At 46.4% G+C, this 25220-nt stretch overlaps 1 protein-coding gene across 2 annotated transcripts in view; it reads right to left on the minus strand.

The window, feature by feature from the left end:
- Positions 1–908: 908 nt before the first annotated feature.
- The window catches only part of CASQ2 (calsequestrin 2), a 68705-nt gene continuing 44393 nt past the window's right edge, over positions 909–25220 (minus strand). For both annotated transcript variants that reach the window (XM_035727381.1, XM_027613271.2), the window contains 6 exons: positions 23159–23289; positions 21543–21588; positions 14930–14984; positions 6089–6189; positions 3946–4020; positions 909–2351 (listed from right to left, as the gene is read on the minus strand). In XM_035727381.1, coding sequence (XP_035583274.1) covers positions 2136–2351; positions 3946–4020; positions 6089–6189; positions 14930–14984; positions 21543–21588; positions 23159–23289 — 624 coding nt within the window. In that variant the 3' untranslated portion in view covers positions 909–2135. The remainder of the gene's footprint in view (positions 2352–3945; positions 4021–6088; positions 6190–14929; positions 14985–21542; positions 21589–23158; positions 23290–25220) is intronic.

Below are 25220 nucleotides of genomic sequence, written 5' to 3' on the forward strand. Positions count from 1 at the left end.
AACTTGATGTGTATTACTCAGGCCTCCAGGAGCAAGGGAATTTTCCTGGGCTGGAGAATAGACACTTTCATGACAGACCACATTCCTTGGCTATTTGAAAGATTAGCTTCAAAGATTGCTTTGAAAATGTACCTCCCAAGAGCTTATTAGAGGTGTGTTTGGATCTGGCTAGATGGCAGCATAGTCCAGCTTGGGAATTGTCTGCCTGGCTTTGTGAGGGGGAGAAATAAAAATAAGGAGGCCTTGTAAGCATTGTTATCCAACAGTACTCGGGAATTATAGGTACTCTGCTTAATCAATTATTCACCCATCAATTCAATAAATGAATATCTACTTTGTGCTGGACAAAGTGCTAGCTGCTGAGGATACAAAGATAAATAAATCCCTTGCCTCCAACAATTTAGCGAAAGGACAGACAGGTAAACATGTACTACAATTTAAAGGACAATTTCCACAATTGGGGGTATGCGCAAAATGCCATGGTTGCAAGGGGGCCCCTTCGGATCACATAGACAATTGGATACGTGGTGATATCGCTCTTCCAATCTGGGACACCATGAAGAGAAGGAGAATTTAGTGGAGAAGGTAATGAGTTGGGGTTTTGCTCTGTTGTTTGAATTGCTTGTGCAACCTCCAAACCAAGATGAACGAGTGGATCTAAAACTAAGGGAGTGGTCAAGGTTAGAGCCCCAGACTTGGAGGTCATTAGCGCACAAGTGGTAGCTGATGGGCATGGATGATGGTACCTTGGAAGAATGTTAAAGTAGAGAGATACTGTGAAATACTATCATTTAAAGGGCCAGCGGAGGAAGAGGGGCCAGAAAGGAAAACAGAAGGAACAGAGAGGTAGGAGAGGAACCAAGAGCGAATGAGCAGGATTGGAAAAAACCAAGAGAGGATTTTTAAGATAGTCTCAATGTTTTCAAAGTATAAGTTTAATGACAGAATTAATTGGCTACTATTCCATAAAAGGATTACTCTATTTCCGAAGAATTTGCACAGTGTCTTACGCGTGTTAAAAGGTTGAGAAAATAAATTAGAACATGATAATGCAAACTTAATGCTAAAACTACCGAGCACAACATAACTTCTAGATAGTTTGGAAGGCACTTTGGGATTTTCTCAGTGCCTCAGGGCACCGTTATGAACTCTAGCTATTGTCCTGCTCAAGTGTGGGAGCGCTGACGAATGGAGCATTGATTGACCCCTGGATAAACCACATTTCACTCCCAATGGGAGGGCTCACTAGCAGCAACAGAAAAGTGTATCCAGATCCCAGCGCAGGCTAGGAAGCCAGCTGACTCAATCAGGGGCATGAACCCAGCAGAAAAGATTAAAAAGCCTTAATCCTTCCAGTTCCCCCCACTCCCTTGCGTATAATGTGAGACTTGTCAGTAAAGGGAAGTTCAGAAAGCAAATCAACCTCCCATCCCATATCCTAATGTCCTAGAAACGATTGTTACGTCTGTACACATGGGTTTCAAGGCCTCCCGATAGCTGTCCAAATACTTGGATCTGAGTTCATAATGGTGTGACATACACTTGAAATAATAAGTTTAATAGAGCCAAGAGAACCTGATTTAGAAACTTGTTTCTAAGACTGAGCCTTTCCTAAGAGGGCACCTCTTGCCTTAAGGAGGGATCGTCACTGATGTTCTAGGCACGCGGGCTAAATGAATTAATCTTCGGTCTCCCTGGGCTCTGACTGTAAGGTCACTCTATGCTTTCAGTTTGCCAGCTATCAATTCTGTTACTGTCACATCAAAGACAACAAGTAAACTTGAGTCGGGGTTTCAGGGGATTATTGTTCCCCAGACCGCCAGATTCCGGCACTGCCATGACCACTGATGGTCTGGCAAAGAACGAGAGCTTTTCTGAGACAATCAAGACAGTCCACATGGGAATAATTCTCCAATTGTCCTTGCTGAGTGGGATTACTGGGTTTAGAGGCATTTTTGCTGAATGGTACAGCTCCTGATGAGAAGGGGGTGGGAGAAGGGATGGGAAAGGGGAAGGAGCTGATGGGAGTGGGCCGGCGCTGCTTGCCACCCCCCCCCCCCCCCCCCCCCCCCCGGTGCTGTCTGAATGGTAGTGGGCCGCTGTGATTGTGCTTTCATCCACCATTCAGAGTCAGGCTACTCATCATCATCATCGCTGTCGTCATTAGACTCCTCGTCAGAATCATTGCCATCGTCATCTTCATTCTCATCGTCATCCCCGTCATCCCCATCTTCATTGTCATCATCTTCAGTGTTTATCTTTCCGGAAAGCACATCCTCGATCCAGTCCTCCAGCTCCTCGGCCGTGGGCAGGTCATCATCATCAGGGATCTCCATCCAGACACTGTCAGCCTGCAGCGAGGGACCGAGTGAGCAAGTGCTGGAAGGCCCAGCCAGACCAGAGGGTTCCAAGCAGCCGGGCCCGGCCATCAGGAACATGTGCACACTGTTTCATGGGAATGCCTCAGTGCAGAATGCTATGTGTAGCAGCCCGCTTGTGCAATGTCAAGGGAAACGTGTCTTCCATTGTGTGTGCATGTGTGTGTGTGTAGTTTTCCCCCAGAGGTCTCTGGAGAAGGAGAGTGGGTATGGAGGCAAGGCTGTGGAGGGTTGGCAGGGGAATGGGCGAGGCCCAGCACACTAGGCCCAGCAGCTGCTCCAACCTGAGATGCCACCCCCACTACCACTCACCCCGAATTTCATCCTTGCCTTCCCACCCTAGATTGGTTCCTCCGGATCAAAGCACTGCCTGGAAGAGACCCTCCCCACCCTAACCTGCCTGCCTCCTGATCCCCACCATTAGGCTGATACCGTGGAAAGTGCTGGGAGGTGGCAGGTAGCCCAGGATTGGGGCAGTTCCCAGGGGTACTGAAATCAAGTATTATTGTGAATCATAACTATATTTGCACTGTTTTTTCTTTTCCTTCTGATTTCATGAGCGTATCTACAAGCTACCTATATAATAACAACAAACACGTACATGACATTCTGGTAGGATAGCCATGAAACTATCACCAATGTTTCCCTCCGGGAATGGGACTAGGAAAGGGATCAGGGCAGTGGGAAATACTTTTGCTGTTCACCTTAGAGTCTACTGTTTTACTTACAAATGTTTTAACTGGAGTAAATTTTAGAAAGTATTAATTATTATTATTAGTTTAAAATGCAGTGTACAGAATAAATAAACGTAGAATTCCCCAGGGGACCGAAGGCCTACCAACAGGATAACAGGACATGCTAACTGGCCCCATTCGCAAGCATTTCCACCACAATTAATTATGGCTCTAATGACTTCTCTGGGACCATCTCTTTCTGTCCGTTATTTGCTCATTATCTATTGTATCTGTCTCCCCTTCTGTTTTGTTACGGTGGAGTTGTATCAGCCACAGAGAGCAAGATCTAAAATTCCTCATGCTCTGCCAGTCCACCACACCAGCTTTTCCCACCCTCACTCAGTTCAAGTGTGTCTGCATGGTGAGGAGGGGCCCCTCCTCCTCCTTCATGATCTTCCTCCTGCCCCCTCCCTGGCAGCACCCCCTCCTCTCCCCGCAGTCACCCATTGTGCAATAGCAGCTTCCCGCGTGGGTTCTTTTGTGTAAAAAAGAATTTGTTGTTGGGCTTTAGGAGAAAATACAGGACAGTTTACTTGGATGGAAAGTTCCAAATAGTAAAACGGGACGGGCTGGCCCCATAAGCAAGGAAACGTGCCTATGCCTTTCCCAGGAAGTGCCCATGGAAGACAATCCTGAAGCCATGGATTGGGACTGGCTCAGAGACTAGGCTGGGGTCACACTGGCAAGTTTCCTGAGCTTGGGCAGGGCCGAGGGTCCTGCTCATTGCAGGGGAGGCTAGACTCCTATACATGGCATCACAGTCTGGGCTGCATGGCAGAAAACAGGACAAGCTGAGGGTGACTGGTGAGCAAGCATTCATAGGGTATACTCACATCTGTCACATTCACCACCCCAATCTGTGGCTTGAATAGATCAATCTTGAAGGTCTTCTCCCAATAGGCAACGAGCTGAAGCAATGAACAATGAGATTAGACAGCAGACAGAGGGCATTCCTGGTCAAAGCCACGTTTTGTGGCTGGATCCACCTGCCATCCCATCATAGGTCACCATTGCTTAAAGTTCTTCAAAACAGCTGTGGGCACTTCAGAAGCTGAAGGCTTGGCCTCAGCCCTCAAGCACTTGATAAGTATGAAAAAAGGAGTTCATAACACCAACTATGAAAACATGTAATATAAAAGCTTCTACAGCTGTAAGGAAGAATATTACAGAGATGGCCCAATGTTGGTTCCCAAATGACTGTTTGGGAATTTTATAGTTTATGTGTGGTGAGAGAGCCATTTTCCTCCACTTCTCTTTCAATCTCCCATTTAAAAATCCCTTACCCTGAGCCACTCAGATCCACGGATCCACGAGGTGGCTGGGAAGACTGGGAAGTGTCATGCAAATAAAGGGTTTTTTTGTTTTTTTTTTTTTGTTTTTTTCCACTCACTAGGCTTGGAATCCACAGGAACTAATCTCTGACTGGGGCGAGACTAAAGGAGTCAGGGGCCATGGGGCTAAGCAATGCAAATGTTCAGTGGCAGAAAGTCTCCAAGGCAAATATATGGCCTGATGGGGACCAGAGATAGTAGGAACCTGGAAATCTGAACAATCTGAAGATTTCTCTTTTGTAAAAACCAAGGCAAACAAACAAATAGAATAGATTGGGACAACTGCAGACCATCTGCAAGCTTGCATAACAAAACAGTCCAGATAAACTCAAAATACAGCCAGGCAGAGGCTAACTAAAAAGTTATAGTAGGGGGCGCCTGGGTGGTCCAGTCGGTTAAGCGTCTGCCTTTGGCTCAGGTCATGATCCCAGGGTCCTGGGATGGAGTCCTGCATCGGGCTCCCTGCTCAGCAGGGAGCCTGCTTCTCCCTCTCCCTCTGCCCCTTGTTCATGCACTCTCTCAAATAAATAACATCTTTTAAAAAAAAAAAGTTATAGTATTTAGGGTCTTATGAGGTCATGACTTTGTTATGATTACCCAGAATAATGACATTGGCTTCAGATGCCATGAAAGTCTCTGCCTCTGACTTATTCTGTATATAGGATTGGATTTCAGGACCCTTGAAATCATTAAACTCCCTCAATTTTTACTATTTAATCATGATGTGATCAGTCAGGTCCTACGCAACAAATGCTAATTCCCGGAAGAAGAGAAGTTATCATTTATAACCAAATGATAACTAAACTTGTACTGATTACCAGCAGTTAGCTCAAGCTAAAGTCTATTGACTGACTAGTAGATAAATCTTTGGCATCAGACAGACCTGGGTCGGAATATCATATCTCCCACTTAGTAGCTTTAACCTTGACAGCAGTTATTGTTTTATTTGTCCGATAGGGATTCTGACAGTTCCTACTTCACAGGGTTGATGGGAGGGTTCGATGAGATGGTGCCTGTGAAGAATTTACTATAGTTACAGGCATACAATATGTTAGCTCCATCCATTGTCATCACCACTGGGCTCCTGTACCATACAAATTCTGTTTATTCTCTTTAAAATTAAGTATATAATCAAGGCTTTCTGGCCATTGATCGCTGGCACTAGCAAGAGTTTGGACTTTAAGTTTCTTACACATTCAGCGTGCTAGGACCTGGGAGAACACAATGCATTCGAGACAGGGTCTCTGCCCTCCGAGAGGCTACTCCTTCCTTCCATGAAGTTCTTCACTCTATGCAAAATGGTCAAGTGTGATTTTTATTACTTACCAACTCAGGTTGCCTGAGAATGATGGTCCCCTCCCAGAACATGAAAGAGGCTGTAGCATGGGAGGTAGTGGGACAAGGGACAGAAATGGAAGTGCTAGCAGAAGAACATCACCCAGCTCACTCGTGTGGGTGGCTCAGATCCCTGGTCTCTAGGGAGTGAGAATGGTGGGTGTCAGCACCAGCACCAGCTATATGTTGCCGCACAATGTTGCCAAGGTCTTCCATGTTGCATAGGGGTGGTCACTGTGTTTCTGCACATGCTTCTCCTATTTCACACCCTCCTTCATGCTTCCGGGTCTCACACTGAACACACACTCACCAGAGGAAAGTCATCTGGGTCAATCCACACGATGCTCAGGTCAGGGTTGTCGGTGTTGTCCCTGGCAACCTGTTTCAGGATTTCCAGGAACTCGTAGCCATCTGAAGCAGGATTCGAGAAATCTGAGTAACCCCTGCACATACACGGCTTCCAGCATGAGGAGCAGGGAGTGGTTTTTCCACGAGGGTTTCTTAGGCCATTTGGTGCATACCCTCAATTATAGGATTATTCTATAAAATGAGTCAGATGAGAACTCCAGCCACAAAGCAGCTTACTCAAAGGAAGCAATAAAAACTTTAAATAAAAAAATATTAAAAGTTCACAGGGAAGTGGCTGGTTCTTAACTCAAAGCCCGGCTCAATTTGCTGACCTGCATGTGAAAACTGACCGGGCTTGAGTCAGCCAAATGCCATCCCAGATCAGAAGAACCCCTGCCTGGTCCTCAGTGTTCTGTGCCCTCTCTTGAAACCAATAACTTGCTATCCCTCAGAGCTCTACAAACCAAGAACACGTAGCCTGGACACTTAGTCTTCTGCAACCCGGAATTTCTAAAACCTTCAAACGAAGCTTCTGATTTATAGCTGGTTTCATAGCTTTGAGATAGTAAATGGGGTTTCCCTCCCTCTCCCACCATTTCCTGTATGGTCTGCCCTCCCTCTCCTCAGGCATCAGCATTTATGGCCCCCAGGGGAGGGGTGATTCATAAGAAAAGCAGAGACAAGCCTTGTGAGCCTCAAGAACACAATTTTTTTTTAATTAAAAAAAAATTAAAGCCTAAACCTTTAAGGACTGGGAGCATAAAATTTATACCATAAACACAAAGTTTTGGAAGAACGTTTAGTAAGAGAAAGCACACCCTAAACCCTCAGCATCCCCACCCCACCCCGAGCTAAAAACAAAGATTCTGGAAAGTCCCTGAGAAGAAGCTCTGTGCCTGTGTGTTAAGTGTGTGTGCGTGTGTGTGTGTGCGTGCGCACAGAGGCACGCCAGTGTGCGCATGTGTGTCCACATACAGAAACGCCACCGTTCCAGGGGATCTCAGAGCATAGGGCATCCATGCTTTGTTTCAGAATGAAACTCTGGGAAATGGAAAGGCCCCAGAATCTCTTGGAGAACACCTCGGTGCTGGAGCATGAGGGCAGAAAGGTCTGCCAGGAGGCCCCACCGGTTCTCTGTTGCTCTGAAGAACATGGGCGAAGCCACAGTTGGGATGGACAGGACCAGTGGTGACCTGCTGGGAACAAGGGCTAGAGGCCACACAGAACCACAGCAGACTCCGACCAGATGTATCCCCCACCTGTCTATGCCTGAGAAGCAGCGAGACACCGGACCTTTAGGGATCGTGGGGTGAGAGTGGGGGCCATCCATGGGACCAGACCCAGTTCCCACTGGGTACGTTACAGGTTTGATTCTAGAGTGTAAAGTTACATTTCTGGCTTGACTGAACGTGTGGCCTGAAATGTACACCTTCTCTACCAGGAACTTCACCACCTGCCGCAGAATTCCGTCCGGCAACTGCCCTTTTGTTGTAAAGGTTTCTTCTTTTGCCCAGGGTCCCCACCACTATGAGCCCTTCTGTTTAACAAGTCTCTCCTCTCCCCGGGAGCTCTAGCCTTTGTTTGGCTACTTGCGGCCCCTGGGTAAAGGTTTTTCTCTGCATTTCCTCATTCCTGTACATTCCAGGCGGAATGCATGCCATTCTTGGCAGTTCTGCTTTGAGTGGGTGTAGTCACTTCCAATGTCGCCAACACGGACTGCTAACTGTAGATCCAGACTGGGCCCCCTCAGGCCTTGCTACCTGGAAAGCAGAGCTACTGCTCGGAAAGAAGAGGCCACAGCCCCTTCCTGCAGAGATGTCCTCTGCCTGTGTGATTTTTCCACCTCTTTCTGAATTACAGGTTTCCTCTGATATCCAAAAGTAGAACATTCCTAAGAACCAAAATATTGTAAAGTGAAGAAGCAATAACATGTCATAAAATCAAAAATCCTCTTCGGACTTCTTTTCATCAGCAAAAACAGGTACTAATGTAGGTATTCTGTAAAAGCGAAGTGATGTAATGAGAACGTCGTGAGAGCGAGGGAAAGCTGTGTATCACGAGTCACCGTGTATGACAGACACTTGGGGTGAATAGGGGCACAGGCTTTAGAGTTCATTATCATTGTGGGGATTGGGTGGAGTTGAGGTTGGGGGATATTACTCCTGCCGCCTCTGGATCCCCCTTCTCTGGGCAGAATAGGGCATCTGTGGGTTATGTATTATAAAGCATAGACCACAACAGGGAATTCTCTAAAACACTTTCCATGACTACTTTCAGTAAGCCAGAAGGAAGAACTCTGGAAGGTGAGAACCAAATTTAAAAGTGAACTTGACAAATCAGAAATTCATGAAGAGGATAAAATTCAACGACATAGACCCTGATTCACGTAGAAAGTAAATCTGAGGTGCAAAAGACAGACTCGCGTAAAGGGAGGGAAGAAGTCGTCTAGGCACCATATTGTAAAGGGACAAAGGTGTCCTCAGTACTATAGCTGAACACGCAAGACAGCACTATAGGTTTCTGATGGAAAACCCCACAGAATGTTGGAACTAATGAAAAGGAAAGCTACATACAGGAACCTTTTCTACTCTACGTGCTAGAGCAGATTTGGAGATAAAAAGGAAAAGATAGAAGGAATAAAAATTGGGTTCTGCTAGAAAAATCTCAATGAGTGGCAGTTTTTATGTAAACAAGAGAAGTCAAAATTTTCGCTTAGTGCTTAATTTTAGGAATACGAAAGGTTTTTGTGTCTACAGAGAAGTAAGGAAAACTCAAAAAACATTCACGGAATACATCGATAAATGAGGCTGTCATTAAGGCAAGAGAAACCTCATCCAGATCCAAGGACAGCTTTTCGACTTTCAGGATGACAAATTCCATAATGGACATAATCCTTCTGCATTCCTGGGTATTTTCAAGAACAGAACAGGGGCGAGCAACCCAGCATGACACTTAAACACACAGACCCGTGGGCCAAACAACCTTGGTCCAAATCCTGGTTCTGCCATTTTGAGTGTGACTTCGGGCAAGTTATTTAAGTCTTGGTTCCTCATCTATAAAATTGGAATGATGATAATAAAAGTACCTATTTCATAAGGTTGGTTGTAGGTTACATGAGTTAGTATTTCTAAATCCCTAGACACAGAGTAAGCTTTAGCCATCATTCCTAAAGGATCTGGATTTTTCTGCCTGAATACAAGGAACCTGGCCATTCGTCTCTCCTTTCAGGGCATGGGTAATAAATACAATGATCTGGGCACAAGCAGTGTGTCCGATACAGTCTTGGCCCCACACGGTAGAGAAGACAGGCTCGTAGGAAGTCACGCCAGGAGATGGTATGTCATGGGGTGGTTCCTTCTGGCCCCTGCTCATGATTCTGTGACTGAAGGCCTCAGGGATGGCTGTGCCAGCAGATGTGACTATGAGAACCTTGCTTCATATGTGGGTTAGAATTAGTTTTAATTCCTTTGTTTTAAAGGCATTAAGCTAACTTGGATATTCCTGATTCAAGGTTCACAAGCCTGACAGATTATCTCCCCTTATATTCCCAGCCTTGGATGTAGACCTGCTGGAATGGATTCTCCTGCATCTGGGAAAGCTGAGTTAAGGCAGCTAAACTGGTCTCCCAGGTATTTAGTTGCTAAAAATTGCAAGTTTACAAGTTCAATTTCCTCTTAGGGAGAGCTTCTGTTTCTTTGTAAAACAGGTGCCCAGGCAGGTGTCTTGGAAAAGGGAAACAGCCACTGTGGACTCTCCCTTTTGGACGAGGAAGGCAGGCGCAGGAAGCCATATTTCACTTTTATAATTCAGTGTAAAGCCCAAGATGAGTCCACAATTGCAATTGCATGAATGAATGGATGGATTTGAAACGGATAAATGTTTCCTTTATCGGTGATGCACTAAGCTTAGAGGCCTTTAAGATTGTGGCCATGTATCTTTCAGAAGGAAAAGTCCATAATTTAAAAAAAAAAAAAGGAGGAAATATTATTCCGTGATTTGGGGGCTAGCAATTATTTAGCCACCTAAACTAGAGGACTTGTCAGAGCATTTAATCTTCACATCTAGTCCCAATGGAGTCAGGAAGATTTTCGTTTTTCCATTTCAAAGAGGATGGAGTTGAGACACCGGGAGAGTATGTGGCTTGCCCGGCATCACGTGGGAGCAAGCGGCAGAGCTAGGATTCTCAGTTCTTCGGTCAGCACGTCTAGAACCATCAAGTGGCAGAGCTAGGATTCTAACTCAGTTCTTTGGTCTGCACGTCTAGAACCATCTCCACAATCACTTTCCCTCCTAGGTCTTGGCCCTCCTACCAACGCTCTTGTCATCTTCCTTCCTCAAGGTTGTGCTTGAGATTTGTGAGCTGAGTGGGAAAGCTTCCATAGGAGGGAAGCAAGGGGCTCAAGAAGGCAGTGAGGGGGCAGCACCCTCTGGAGGACGGAGCCCCCCCACGCCTTCTATCCGTGCCGCTGAGCACCATCCTCCTCCTTGCGTTGGTTAACTCAGTGAAGTCCCTAAGTGACTGGAGTCTCAGAGATCGACCTAAATAAAGATGAGGGACCCAGTGTGCTGTGTGGACCAGGACTCGCTCCCTGCCACACGGGCTTGGGACCTGAAGTCCCACGACCCAGGGCTGAGGGCTGCTGTGGAGCCAGGTTTCCCACGGCGAGCAAGAGGCCTCTGGGAATCACATCTCTGTGGGAGGGGAAACCGGTGATTATGCTCTCCTCCTTCCCAGGCAGGGAGGATCTGGTGACAATGAGGCTGCACCAAGCCCTGGGGGACCAGTTCCAGGCCAGTCACAGCCCTGTCAGGAGCCAGGGCCGGGTCCGGGAGGGACGTGGGTATCTCAGGGCGCAGCCTACGGCCTGGGAGCCTGGGTTTCAATCCCAGTTCCACCACTTATTAACTATGTGACCTGGTGACATTATTTAACTTCTCCATAACCCTATTTCCTCATCTGTACGTCAGGGAAGACCATAAGGAGGGTACCTAGCACAGACGGTTGTTGTGAAGGTTACATGCACGGTTAGCACTCAGCAAGAACCAAAAAGTGTTAAGTTTGATAAACCAGATTTACATTGGGAAGCTCAAATAAGCAGTCAGCACTCCTACTTGAGACAACTGATCTCAAAAACATTTTCCAAGAACCCCAGGCGGTCGCAATCCGGTTGGAACGGGGCTTGGAGACGTTCATTGCAGGGCCAGTCCACGCGGGCACACGGCAGTCCGTCCTTGCATTTCCAGCTTGTTAGTGCTAAAATTCCCTGGGCCCTTGGAGGATATCCATCCTGCATGCGCTCATGTAGAAACGCCGCTCCGCGAACCTTTCAGCAGGTGTTATAAAGAAGATGTCAGCCTGATGCAGACACATCTGGGGGCGGCAGAGGAGCGGTGTTCATTTTCAAACCTGTCAAACAGCGGCTCCGGGGGCATCCTGAGCGCTGGAGCCGGGGAGGCTCTGCAGGAGGAAGACCGAGCGGCACGCAGGGCCTGGGGCGAGAGCAGAGCTCCGGACTCGTCCTTCCAGGGCCCAGAGAGCCGCCTGCAGCCTGGGGAGCAAAGCTCGCAGCTGGCAGTGTCGGACGGCTGGGAGAAGCGCCCTCGGGGGACCCAGGTCACTCGGCTAGTCGGCTCTAATTCCAAATCTGGGAACATCCGTGGACAGCAGGGAGGACGGCTGCCTCCTCTTCCTTAATTGGCTTTCAAGCTTCCAGGTGGCTGCCCTCTCTCCTCACTTCCCGCGTTCTCCTGCTCTCCCTGCGCCGCACCGCCCCCCCCGGCCCCCCGCCCCCCCTCGCCCCCCCTCGCCCCCAATAGAGCGTAGCATCGCTGCGCATGCTCAGAGCCGGCCCCGGCGGCCGGACTGCAGGGCAGGTAGCGCGCTCAGCTGCTCACTTGTGAATTGGGACTAAAGCGAGCAGCCCCCACACGGGGTTCTGTCCCATAAGCATACAACAAGTGATCCTGACCATCTTCATCATCATCAGGGCGAGGTCAGAGGTCAAGAAAGCCTGCTGGAATTTGAATCCCAGCAAGCGATTTGGGCCGTTTAGCCCGTAAGACCCATTTTTCTCCTCTGAGCTGGGGTGGTAATAATCACGCACTTATCACAGAGTGGCTTTAGGGACCAAATGAGATCCTCTCAGTACAGCACAGTTCCTCGAGACTGTTAGCTCTTTCAGGAGAGCTGTACGGACGTCCCGGATGGATGACTTTCTTTCTTTGGCCAGTGGGCAGGGGCCTGGTTGGAGCAATCAGCCATGTCCAGCTTAGTAGCAAGAGCAAAGGTATATGAGGAACCGCTGTCTGGGTGCGAATGCAGTTCCTGGTGCTGCAGCCAGGCCCCTCCGCCCCGGGTCACACATCAGTGACCTCCGGGTAATGACTGACTAGCTGCGGCGTCGGGAGTTTCACAGAAAAGCCTTTCCCTTTCCTAGCCCTGAGTGCGCCAGGCCCTCCCTGGATGAAAAAAAATATGCTTCGATCCCCTACGCCATGCCCCCCTCCCCCACCTTCAGTACGTTTCTTCCAGCTTCCCAGGAGCAAGCCCCAGCTTGGGCTCCTCTGGGGAAAAACACAGCTTCAGGCCCAAGGATATTTGTGCAGGGAGGAGGTGGAAGGAGTTTCAGGAGCTTGATTCATTACAGCAGCAATCTCCGTCAAACAGGTTCCTGCAACTTCGCGGAGGCCTATTTGTTCCATTGTTCCAGAGAGCCAGACAGGCTTCCCCACAATCCTGGAAGGGGGCAGGTGGGGCGGAGGGAGGAAGCCCGCCGGGGTCTGGCCAGCAGGCTGCTGCTGCTGGCAGTTTCATCTCTGTTCACACAACACCAGGGATCCGACTCTGTTTGATTATAGCTTGTAAACCCTGGGCAATTGGCTTCCTTCGCTATTTTCGCCTGCAGGGGCAGAGGGGTGGCCAGAAACTGCTGGAACCATACTGGCATTTTTTTCAGACAAAGACTAGATATCCTTGAAGAGTTCTGCCAACTCTGCAAGTCAATGATGGGAAAACTGAGACCTCAGTGAGCGTTCAAAAACCTTAATAAAAACAAAGGGGAAGGAAACCCTCAGATAATTTGGAGCATCAGTTTGGTTTTGATACAATGGAACATTGTTTGGCCCTAAAAAGGAGTGAATTACGGATACACAGTACATAGTGGATGAACCTTGAACACCGTATGCGCAGTGAGAGGGGCTAGGCACAAAACGCCACAGATTACATAATTCCATCCACATGAAATATCCCCATTAATCAAATCCATAGAGATAGAAAGTAGATTAGTGGTTGCCAGGGACTGGGGGGGGGGGGAATAGGTGTGACTGCCAACGGGCATGGGGTTACTTCTGAGGTGACGAATATGGCCTACAGTTAGATAGTGCACAACTGTGTGAATATACTAAAATTACCACCGAATCGCCCACTTTAGAAAGGCGAATACTGTCACGTGTGGATTATGTCTCAAGTTTAAAAACTGTATGATAACAGCATTTAGGCTTCTGTCTGTAGGAACTATGGAGGCTGATAATGTATTAACAACAACAGAAAAACGGGCATGGTGGCCAAGTGTTGGGGCTCAGTCTTGGTCAGTCATCCCCTCATCTGATCACCTCCTGACAGCCGTTTTTTGAGTACCTACTATGTGTCAAGGCGCTGTGCAAGAACCAGGTATGTATTGATGACCAAGGCAACCTGCGGCTCCTTCATGACCTATCCTTAACTCCTTGTGCCCTCTTGGGAAGTTTGCTCAACTTCTTGAAGCTTCCTCGTCTGTCCCTATGAGTGTACAACACGTCTCAGGCCAATACCACAGTTCTGCCGGACCTGGGGCAGTGGTTCCTAAGCCTGATGGTGCCTTAACACTTGCCTCGGAGCTCCGTGAAATTACAGGTTTCTGAAGGGCCTGTTATACTCAGCTCCAGGCGGCTTTGGTGCTTGTGGTTCTCTGTGCTTTCAGGTTTGGAGACCCTTGCCCAGGCACCTCATGGCCCAAGGCCTGGCTGCTGAGCCATCCTAAGTGCAGTTCCTTGCCCTCTATGTGTGCAGTCTGGATCATGCCAAGTCTCCCCAATACACACCTCAGAATGCCCACTTACGCTTTCCCTTTGGGGACTCTTTATGTCACACAGCATTGCCAAAGGGACCTAGCATTTTACGGCCAGAAATATTTGATTTTTTCCCCTGCACTTCCCTCTCTACTGATGCTAAAAAGAGTGCGGCCAGGAAAAAGTCATCCAGGTTCCAAAATAAAACAAAGCTACTCATCCATTTATAGGGTCATTTTGCACTTCAGAAATGAACTGCTAGTTTTGTCCAGGTCTCACTATTTGAGGGAGTATTTGCTATTAAGTTTCCCAAGCACAGACCATATTTTACAAACCAAAGCATACATTGGTTGTAATTGTAATGGAGGATTGTTATTTATATAGGCTAGATCACAATATGGTTAAATAAACTTTTAATGTGGACAAAAGTTTTCTCTCTCTATCTCTCTCTTACACACACACACACACACACACACACACCCTGCAAAGCTAGGATGTTTTTATATCCTCCCCAGTACTCAGTGCTTCCTCCTACTTTGGACAGCTAAGCAGACTAGAACGAGGTTCTGATCCATCGGCATCTCTTAGGCCTGTGCACAACTGACAAGGGATTCGTGCCTAACTGGCGACCACCAGGGGGTGCCCAATGTCTTGCAGTGGCCTTGCAGACAGGAAGTGAGGCAAGAGCAAGGGAATGAGGGCTGGCAAAGGGGAGAAATCAGATCTTGTGTCAAGGGACAGATTGGGGGTTTCCTACCTGGGTCACTCCTCTCTGCAAAGGCCACAATGTGGATCCCGTTCAAATCATCTTCCTGGGGGAGAGAAGAATCCAGAGGTTACGCTCCCAGGTGGAGAGATAGAAAGGAACAAGTCAGGGACAGACACAGAGGCTGGCAAGGAAATGGGCAGCGGGGAGGCGGCAGAGGGGCAGTGCACACAGCGGGCAGGGGAACAGAGGGGTGCGCAGTAAGGAAGGAAATATTGATGAGCAACTGGGAGAAATGCGTGCTGTTTGACACGTGGGTTTGCAAGACAGGAAAACACCCACTACACACAAGACATCAGCACCGAATGGGCCTCACTCCCGTGGGCTGTGGGGTCCAGGAGAGCAGCAGTAAAAGGCAAAAGGAAGAAGAACATGAGCCTGGTGCATCAGGAGCTCCGAGGGCAACAATCACTCTGAATATAGCTCAGTAAACGCAATTGGCAGTCTGTGTTTCGAGAATTCACCACCAGCAACCAGCAATCAGGGGAACTTCTGAATGCTGTCGACGGATCCTGAAACTGTCCCCAGACTGGCAGCGGACAGGAATCTTCCAGGTAAATTAGAACGTGGGTCTGTTCTGTTCACACAAGAATCGTATACAAGCATAGGGCTTCTCCGTGAACACACCTCCTACTGAAGAACCTGTGTAGTCAGTAAGGGGCGCCTTGCTGACTGTGACTTCCAGGGTCCTTCCTTGGGGTCCTTTCTGCTAGGGTCCAAGCCTTGCTGAAGGCCTCCAACGCATTTCTGTGAGTGTGAGAGGCTATGGGAAGAGTGGATTTGGGGGCTAGGGAAAGTTGAGGGTGGACAACCTGTGGGTGATGGGGACAAGTGGGTGTGGCTATGGAGGCCGGGGGCAAGGCCAAGAATCTGGAGAGTATTTCACATCTCAGCACAAGCAAACGGCATCACATGGTTCTATGTCCTGGACAGAAAGGACCATACACCTGTGTCTCCTTTGCATCAATTTATCCCGCAGAAGGAAGAGCAGGAGCTTTGGAGGAGGCTCTGTTATGAGCAAATGTGATTCCCCCCCAAAAAAAAACGTGGAGAGGAAGATGCGTAAGAATCAGGTACCAGGGACAAATCTGAATGACTACTGATTATCGCTGACACAGGGAAAGGGAGTCACCGGGTACCCTGGATGTCATATCAGAATCATCCTATGGAAAAAACTCCCAGGCATCTCAACCTTCCCATGATCCCTGTTTCCATTTCAATTGATTTTAATGCTGGTACAGTCCTATCTAAATGCTAATTTTTCCCCTTTGAGTTTGGAACGGACACAACCTCCAAAAATTCTGAGATTAAATGGAAAATATTATTATTAAAAACAAGAGAGTGGGCACGGGTTTGGTCAGATGCTCTGGGGAATTGAATTTTACAGATATATATGTGTGTGCGCAGGTTTATCACACAAATCCGACAGCAACCAGAAGGGGAGTCTGAGGTTTCACTGTTTTACATTTGCTATTATCGCCAAACAGAATATCCTGATCAGTTCTCATTAGGCTGCCCCGTGTCTCTGTCTCCTGCCATCAGCTGGAAGGGTGCAGTGTTAACTCTGTGAACCAGGCTTCATTTCTGTGTGCCCTTCTAGGACGCCTTTGGAAATTGGTTTTGGAATTAAGAATCCATATTTGTTTGCTAAGAGGCTGCTCATAATGTGGCTGTCACTCCCCAGGCCCAAGATGGTGCCTGGATGGAGGGCTGTAATCAAGGCAAAGGGCCCCTCTCTTTGTGGGGATCAGCACACAAACCTGTACTGAACACTTGCAAAGGAGCAGGTGCATGCTTGGTGCCAGGTATTTCCAGTGATAAACTCACAGAGCAAGAATCCATGGGCAAGGGTTACTCACTGAGAATCCAATGTGCACGGGTGAGGAAGAGCCAAGCTGACCATACGTGGGACTGAGACCACCCGGGGGCTTTCTCTGAACCCCACAACCTTTGCTCCAGATCACCCATTCGGTCTTTGGATCACATTGCCTTGGAAACTATCTTTTTAATAGCACGAATCCTCCCTTCTCAACCAGATGGCAAGCTCTCTGAGGGAAAGGATTATGCCTTAAAATAACAACGATGGTTACAAAGGCCACAATAGTATCTGCCCCCTGCCATCCTTTGTATCAGTACTTTGTAAGTACATTATTTCTAGATCCCAGATGAAAGTCTTATTCCTATTTAGTGCTTAAAGAATTGAAGTGACTTACCTAACGCCAGAGAACTAGTAAGTGACATAACTGGGATTCAAGCCCGTTCTGTGTGGCCCCACGTGCTTTTTATTTGTCACTGAAGGGTTCCAGAATAAGCCACTGTGGCATAAAAATTATTTTGAGCTGAAAGCATCTGAATTCCTGAATGCCTTATCTACCAAACAGAAAGTCCCAAAAGAACTCAACTGTCATAAACCCACCATAAACCCAAGAGCAGCTCTAATTTCTCTTCTCAGACAGACATTTTCACGGCACTAGCAAATCTCCCATCTGTTCCCCAAGGGCCCATTTCTCTTTCCAAAGAAGTCATTTGTTTTTCCGTAAGACCCCTTTCTCCTCAACCTTCTAACAAGTCATTTGTTTTCCCAAAAGTGCCTCCTGCCTCTCCCATTTCCAATTAAGATGGTATATAAGCCCCTTCTTGAGTCACATTTCCTTGTAAACTCCCTTGCATAAATAGGTCATTAAATTTGTTCTTTGCCCATGCTAATCTGTATTTTGTCAGTTTAATTTGCAGCCCTTCAATACTGAACCTAAGAGGGTAGAAGAAACAATTTTCCTCCTTGATATCACCCATAGCAACAGAATGAATCTGTTGTCCCCTGCAGGGTTTGTAGATGTTTCAAACTCAGATTAATGACTCTTAAGTTAAAGGAGGCCGACGAGGGGTCTTTATGTAAAGTGACTGAGCCCCAGATCGCCCAAAGAACTGGGGACTTAGGAATTACTTTGGCGAACACCCTACTCTGAATTCTCTTTCACTTTGTATGTCCATCTGTCATAGTATAAGCATGCTGGAGTGGCGTTATATGTTTTGAGACTTGTTTCATTTTCTCAACCCTGAACTCCTCAGGACACAACAGCAATGTTCATTTTTATAACCCCCATGCTTAGCACAAAGTAATAGGTTCTTATTAATGCACACTGACTTAAAAAAAAGAATATGGTGATAAAAATCTTATACACTAGTTGAAGGAAATAGAAAATATGAGAAATGCCAAAAAGAAACCACACATCAGTTACCCACCAACCAGATATATTACCACTGTTCCTGTTTTGCTCTGTTTCCTTCCAGGTTCTGTTGAATGTTTGTTCTCTTGAATGAAGTGATGCAAAGAAAAAAAACATGCACTTAAAACTGCAGACTCCCTGGTGCGATGGAATGTTCCAGGGGCTTATCTGGGGGTTTCTGGCCCCCTTTTGGAAGTACTATTTTGTTATGACCACAGAAGAGAGGGTTCTTCCTGAAGGAACTGCTGACTCCCATCCCCATGGGCTTTTGCCCAGGACTCTGACCACCTGCCAGGATGGAGAGCTGGTTGGAAGGTAATGTATCGAAGGGGAAGGACAGGTCAGCACTCAGTTCATATCACCTTGCCCCACCTTGACATTCTTTGAATATTCTAAATGAGCAAGTAGCTATTCAGTTTACACACAGCAAGTATTGCTAACCACCAATTTCTTTAGTAATAATCAAGTATGTGTTTTTTTATGGTTTGCTGCTTTAAAATCCCACACAACTGGGGAAAGAGAAAGGTCAATAGTTGCTTTAGCTCAACTTAGTTTTCCTATCTAAATATTTTGCTGTGTCTGGGGAAGTGGGTGTTGAACATAAAGACTTTCCAGTTCATAACTGGTCACTTTCCCCAGCTTCTGTGGTTTAATTTGCTGCAGCCAAGTGGTCCATGGAGATGCTGCTCTTTGGAGCAATGCTTTCCTAGGTGGCAAAGGTAGATGGGGAAGGCACATGGGAAGTGGCTCCCCAGAGATCCCTCTGACAGACTGATTTCTGCTTCTCCTTTTTGAGGATGGAAAGATGCTCCTGTCTTCCCTCCCTCATTGGAGACTTGGGACGGGTTAGGTCTGGTTACAGCTTCTGGGGAAGTCACATGGGTATTCCAGGATGGTGGCCAGGAAAGAATTAAACCAGTCTGGTTGCCCTTTTCTCTACCAGGTTAAATTTAATACACAGCCCTTTCCTGATTAGAAAACCATTGAATATATAGTAACGTGGAAAATATGAGCCATCATTGTTATATTATAGCAAAAGGCTATAACTTCTTTTTTTCCGTAAGTGAAAAGAAAGCAGAAAATGAGTTCCAGTGCATCCAGAGAGTGAACTTTCTTTCTGAACATCTGCCTGTGATATATGAGAGGGAGCATTTCTCCTGGGCTGTGTGGGGGGCTAGGGGTGTTTGTGGTCCGGGGGAGGGGGCAGGACATAGGCTCTCCCACCATGGCATATTGTGTCTCGGATGTGATATTGCTGTGTCAATAAGAAAAGGCCTGAAGGAAGGGCCTCTCTTAGGGATGAAGAAATAAAAAGAACTAAGAAACAGAGGCATAGAACAGAACAGTGACAATCACTCTCAATTTAAAATGGTACCCTGTGTCATGAAAGACAAAGAAAGACCAAGAACTTATCCCAGATTAAAGGCTACAGAAGCATAACAACAAACAACAAGTGTGAGATCCAAGATCAGATCCTGGGCCAGGAAGAAAATTCTGTGTGTGTGCACAAAGAGAAGAGAACTCTCCCTGGGGCTCCCGCCGGCTTCTCCGGGATCAGTTGCATTACTGCACTGGACGCCTCGCGGCGCCCATCTCCGCCACATGTTTGTTTGTTTGTTTGTTTGGCAGAAATTATTTTAATAAGCAATTTTGTGACACTTAGTGTCTGAACAACAGTACTTCGTTCACCAGGGAGACAAAGTTCTACATTGAGCAGGAAAATGACCCCTTGCCCACTTTCCCCTGGAATGCAGCAGAGTCCTGGCATTAGTGGGACACTGGTCAATTTTAATAAGGTCCGTAGATGAAATCAAGTTATACTAATTTCCTGATTTTGATAAGTATACTGTGGTTATGAGAGACGTGCCCTGTTTTTAGAAAACATCTGAAGTATACAGGGGTAAGGGGAGTTGTGTCTGCTACTTACTCTCAAATAATTCAGGGGAAAAAAAATGTTTATATCCATTATCTGTCAAGAGGTATGTGATCACGCAAAGAAGGTAAAATGTTAACATTTGGGGAATCTGGTAAAAAGATCATGGAATTCTTTACATTATTTTTTGTAAGTCTGAAATTACTTTAAGTAAAAGTAAAGATATTTTTTAAAGGAATATTATTTTTAAAGCACTGCTACACTCTTTTTAAATATAGTAACAAGACCTTTTAAAGATTAAATTTTTGAAAGGTTTCAATGTTAGGAAAATATGTTGCCATTGTACTGGGTTGTTCTTCAAAAGTCCAATCCTCCAGACTGGATTACTTGCTCCTCAGTGTCTTATGAAAGGTTTGTTCTGCCTTCGGACATACAAATAAGTTACCAGCCAGTAAGACATCAAGTGTTAGGTTACTTCATGTTCATCTGTCATTTTAGACTCTGAATCAAAGAATAAATAAATAAATGCTTCCATGTTAATTCCTTTCTTCCCTCTCCCAGCCCTTGACAAAATGACGCCTTATGGGGATATGGCTTACTCTGGGGAACTATACTGAAGAGAATATGAGATTTGGCTCCAAATGATCTCAATGTAAGTCCCAAGATCAAATGCTTATTAGTTATGTATCCCTGAGTAATTAACTTAATCTGTATGATCACCAGTTTCCCCATGTAAAATGAGGTTAAATAATACTTGTTCTACATCACTTTTTAGAACTCTTGAAACATCCAGGTTAAAAGGATACATGAAATGCTTTGAAAAATGCTCCACAGACTTTGGTTGTTATTGGTTATGGAATTTTGTATAAACCTGACATGGGATAGGAGGTTGTATCTCCATGGCCCTCTTTCTATACTATTTGACCTGCCTGACACATTGTCTATGGCGTAGATCTAGGGGATAATCTCAGCGCCTTCCATGGCCTTGAGTTGCTATTTATGAAAATAGCTACCATTGACTGACCAAACACCTACCAGGTTCTGGGCTCTTCGCAGCCACTCATCCTAACAAAAAACCCTGATTTGAGAAGCAGAAACTAACTAAAGCTCAGAAAGATGACATGATTTGATACAGGATGCAGAGCTACTAGGTAGCAGATTCTGGATGTGAACCCAAGTCTCTATGACTCCACAGCCTCAGCTCCTTCCATTATGTTACCCTGGGTCTCTGGTAGTCAGTGAACAAAAGCCAGTAGTCACTGTGGGGAATGAACTCAAAGATGGAGTAATTTTGCCTTATGGGTAGTACCAAAAAGGCTTAAATAAAGTCCATGGAGAACTGGGCTTTAATTGAGCATGACGTTGTCCACGTTTCAAATACTCCACCATCTAGACATCCACTCCAGCAAAATAAAATGTGGTTTAAGTTTGGGGACTCAAAGGGATACTCCTCTTGGGCAATATACTGGTGTCTACAAGGCAGAAAGAATTTGCCACTTCTTACCCATGTTTCAAACATATCTTCAGGACGCAGGCGACGTAGAGTGGGTCTGAAAAAAACAAAGATGAGCTTCCTTGAGTAGCGATTACCAAGGCAGACACCGCAGGCTCAGCATAGCAAAATGTAAAATGAGATTCTGGTTCATTTGCAAGGGCATAAAGAGCTCTCGGAATCTCCCCTAAGTAGATGGAACTGTTCTACTCTGTTGCATCATACAGGGAGCTGGGCTTGAAGCTCCCAACCTTTTCACAGACCCATTTGATCCAAGGATTATACAAAGCTTATTAGAGGGGCTCCTGGGTGACTCAGTCAGTTAGGCATCCAACTCTTGAGCTCAGCTCACGTCTTGATCTCACAGTCATGAGTTCAAGCCCCGTGTTGGGCTCCACATTGAGTGTGGAGCCAAATAAATAAATAAATAAATAAACAAAGTCTATTATAACCAATGGGTCAGAGGGTGCAGGGTCAGCTCATTCCTAGGGCAAGAAGCCATTGCCTTCCTCATAGACAGGGGCCACTCCTGAGAGCCCAGAGCAAGGCCCAGACCGAGGACATCTGGGAAACAGAAGTCGTGGTTTTCCCAGCCCACGACTGCATTGTCTTATCGTCAGGATCATCATTCAAAAGCTCTTTAGGGATGTTTGGAGGAACAGGTAAAATTATATTTTCTCATGGTTTTTTCTTTCTGAATGTTGGCAAATTGTGTTAGACACATTGAGATTTGCTTCTCCAAATGCTGCCTCCCTATGGGGACTGGGACAACCAGGTGATGGAATCATAGTGCTCCAGGTTCAGTGAACGTATGTGAGCATGTGTTGGAGAGGGTGGATGGCGTGGCGAGGTGGTAAGCCCACTACCATGTTCCATGTTTCAATATCGTCCCTCTGTCAAGAGCAGGGGTCAGCCAACCATAGCTGGTGGGCCAAATCCAGCCAGTGCCTCCTGTGTTTATAAATAAGTTTTTATTGAGATACAGTCACACCCATTTGTTTACATACTGTCTATAGCTGCTTTCACACTACAACAGCAGAGCTGAGTATTGCAACAGAAACCATCTGGCCCACAGAACCTGAAATATTTATTCTCTGGCCTTTTACGGAAAAAGTTTGCTAATCCATGCTAGGGCTACTCTAGGTGGTATCAAATATTCCTCTCCCAGAAGTTCTATGTATAAAAACGTTCATCCATGGCTAAATTATTTAACTACTCTGAGCCCAGTTCCTTGATCTTTAACATCGGGATAATAATAATGCTCCATAATGTTGAATATTAGATAAAATAGGTTCCATAAGCACTTGGCATGGCATTTGGCATATAAGAGGTTGGCAGTAAATCCCTGTTGTTATTATTGTAGAATTTGACCTGTAACTTACTCTGACTTGGAGGGGATTTGCTGATGGCGGGGACTTGGTCTACCTTGTTTGCCAGTGTAAACCTATACTCAGAAAAAGTAGCGATATCCCTGCCCAACTGATCAATGTTCTGCTGGGGTAGTAACTCCAGGTTGTTGCTCTTGGGAGACCTAAAAATGTTAGGACTGCGAGGTTCTTCTCCATCCCCCAGACCCTGGACCACATCCCCTCACCCACCCACCAACCCCTGAGTGCCATGTGGGGCACCTTTGGTGCTCTTTCACAAACTCCACGATCTCCTCTTCTGTGTAAGGTTTGTCAGGGATGGCAATGGACTCATCCATAAATGGCTCATAGAAGTCAACCTCATTCATCTTCAAGGACAATTTCTTTGCAACCTGTAACAATTAGAAATACGAAAATAGTTTCCTTGAACGCTAGTCTAGAGTAGCAATGGGTTGCCCATCTATAAGGAGTGTGTGTGTTTTCTGGCAAAGATATGACAGTATACCTACAGTTTTAACTTAAATGTTGAAGTGGTAGAAACTCATTGCCTAAGCCCTAGTTCGACCAATCAAAGAAGGACAGATAGGAAGGAAAAACCCTCTCTGGCAAATGAGGTCCAAGCAGGAGCGGAGAGCAGTAGGAATGAAAAGGGTGAACTCTAATTGTACAATCATCATCACTCCACTATATGTGCCAGGGCTGGAGAAAGAAGGAAATGTCAGCAGAGCAAGCTCAGTGTTCTGAGATGCATGGATTTAATTGAACCAATTTTGATAGCACCGGCAGTTGACAGAAACCATTTACAGCATACCAGTACTCAAAATCAGAGGTCAACCCATTAATCTGTCCTCGATCAGCTCCTAACCCCTACTTGTGATTTAGGTTGAAGCAGGGTTATCTCTCAGTTCTGGCTTGTCTGATGGTTTCTCAGACTCTGGGAACTGTCTGCTTTGTTACCAGCTAGAAGGTGACCAACATCCTGCTTTTTCCAGAGCGGAGGGGTTTCGCAGGGTTCAGACTCTTAGTGCTAGAATAGGATAGTCCCCAGCAAGCCAGGATGAGTGGCTCACCCTCTACCAGATAAAAAGCTCGGGAAGCCAGCCTGCAGCCTGGAAGACGTCTGCTCTCTTGATTAAAGTGGCCACGTAGTTTGCTGTTGGGGCAGAATGGGTGCTGTGTTTGCCTGCAGGGCTGCTGAGCTCAAGCCTCTTTTTGTGAAATGATTTGAGAGGCTTGGAATGTGCAACGCTTTGTAGAAAACCAAATGCCATTCTTTTCGTGTTTGAGCTGTGGTCCAAGAAAGCACAGGGATGAACAGTGGTTCCCTTGAAACTAAAGAAGAATTGCCTAAGAGCTGACACCCTGCGGTGGTAACCAACGGTGTGGAGGCCCAGGGCAGCCGTGACTAATTGGGGAGGGGGAGGAACGGGGTATTACATAAGCCGTTACACAAGGAAGGCCATTCTGAGCAAACACTGGTGTCCCTATGGCTTTTGTCATCAGTTGCTATTAATTCCAGGTCACTATATTCCAAAAGACATTTCTTACAGTACTTCAGGGAAAGAAACTCCAGCATCCTATCCAGAGCTAAAGAAAACAGGCCATGTTTTGAGCTACAGTCAGTCAGAAGAGATTTATGGTCATGTTGATTTGGTTTTGAGGGACAGGGAACTGTGGGGTCTTTTCTTACTTTCCCCCCCTCTTTGACAGCGTGGGGGTGGGGAGCCTGGGAAGGAACCAGACACCATACAAACCAGTGTCTGGGTTTTTACGTCGTTCTTCACAAAGCCAGGCCCATCAGAGAATGGGCTTACAATGACACTGGATTCTGGGTTTCTGACTTCACTGACTACATATTTTAGGAACCAGAAAACTGTGCTTAAAGGAAGTGGGGAGTGACCTGATGAAGGAAACCAGTAATAGGAGTAAGCACACGGAGTGCTCATTCTGTGTTGGGCTCGAGTGCAATTGATCACTTTATGCATCCTCACTTGGCTTGCTGTAAGAACCATTATTATTACTTATTTTACAGATAATGAACCAAAGGCCCAGTCTGTGTATGCAGTTTGTCAAGATCTCATATGTGGAGGGGATAGAGTCAGAATTGAAACCCAGGCAGTGGAGTGTTCTAAACTATCACCTTGAATAGCGATCTCTTTTCATTCTCAACTTCCGAAGTGTGTGTGTGTGTGTGTGTGTGTGTGTGTGTGTGTGTGTGTGGTCCCTGAATGCCAGTGCCTGGGTCTCCAATGTTAAGACCACAAATGTAAAGCTGGATTGTGATAGTCTTAAGTTGAAGTCCTGGGAAACCCCTCCAAAAATT

Source organism: Zalophus californianus, chromosome 4 (assembly GCF_009762305.2).
Source record: "Zalophus californianus isolate mZalCal1 chromosome 4, mZalCal1.pri.v2, whole genome shotgun sequence".
In the NCBI taxonomy this organism is placed as follows: domain Eukaryota; kingdom Metazoa; phylum Chordata; class Mammalia; order Carnivora; family Otariidae; genus Zalophus; species Zalophus californianus.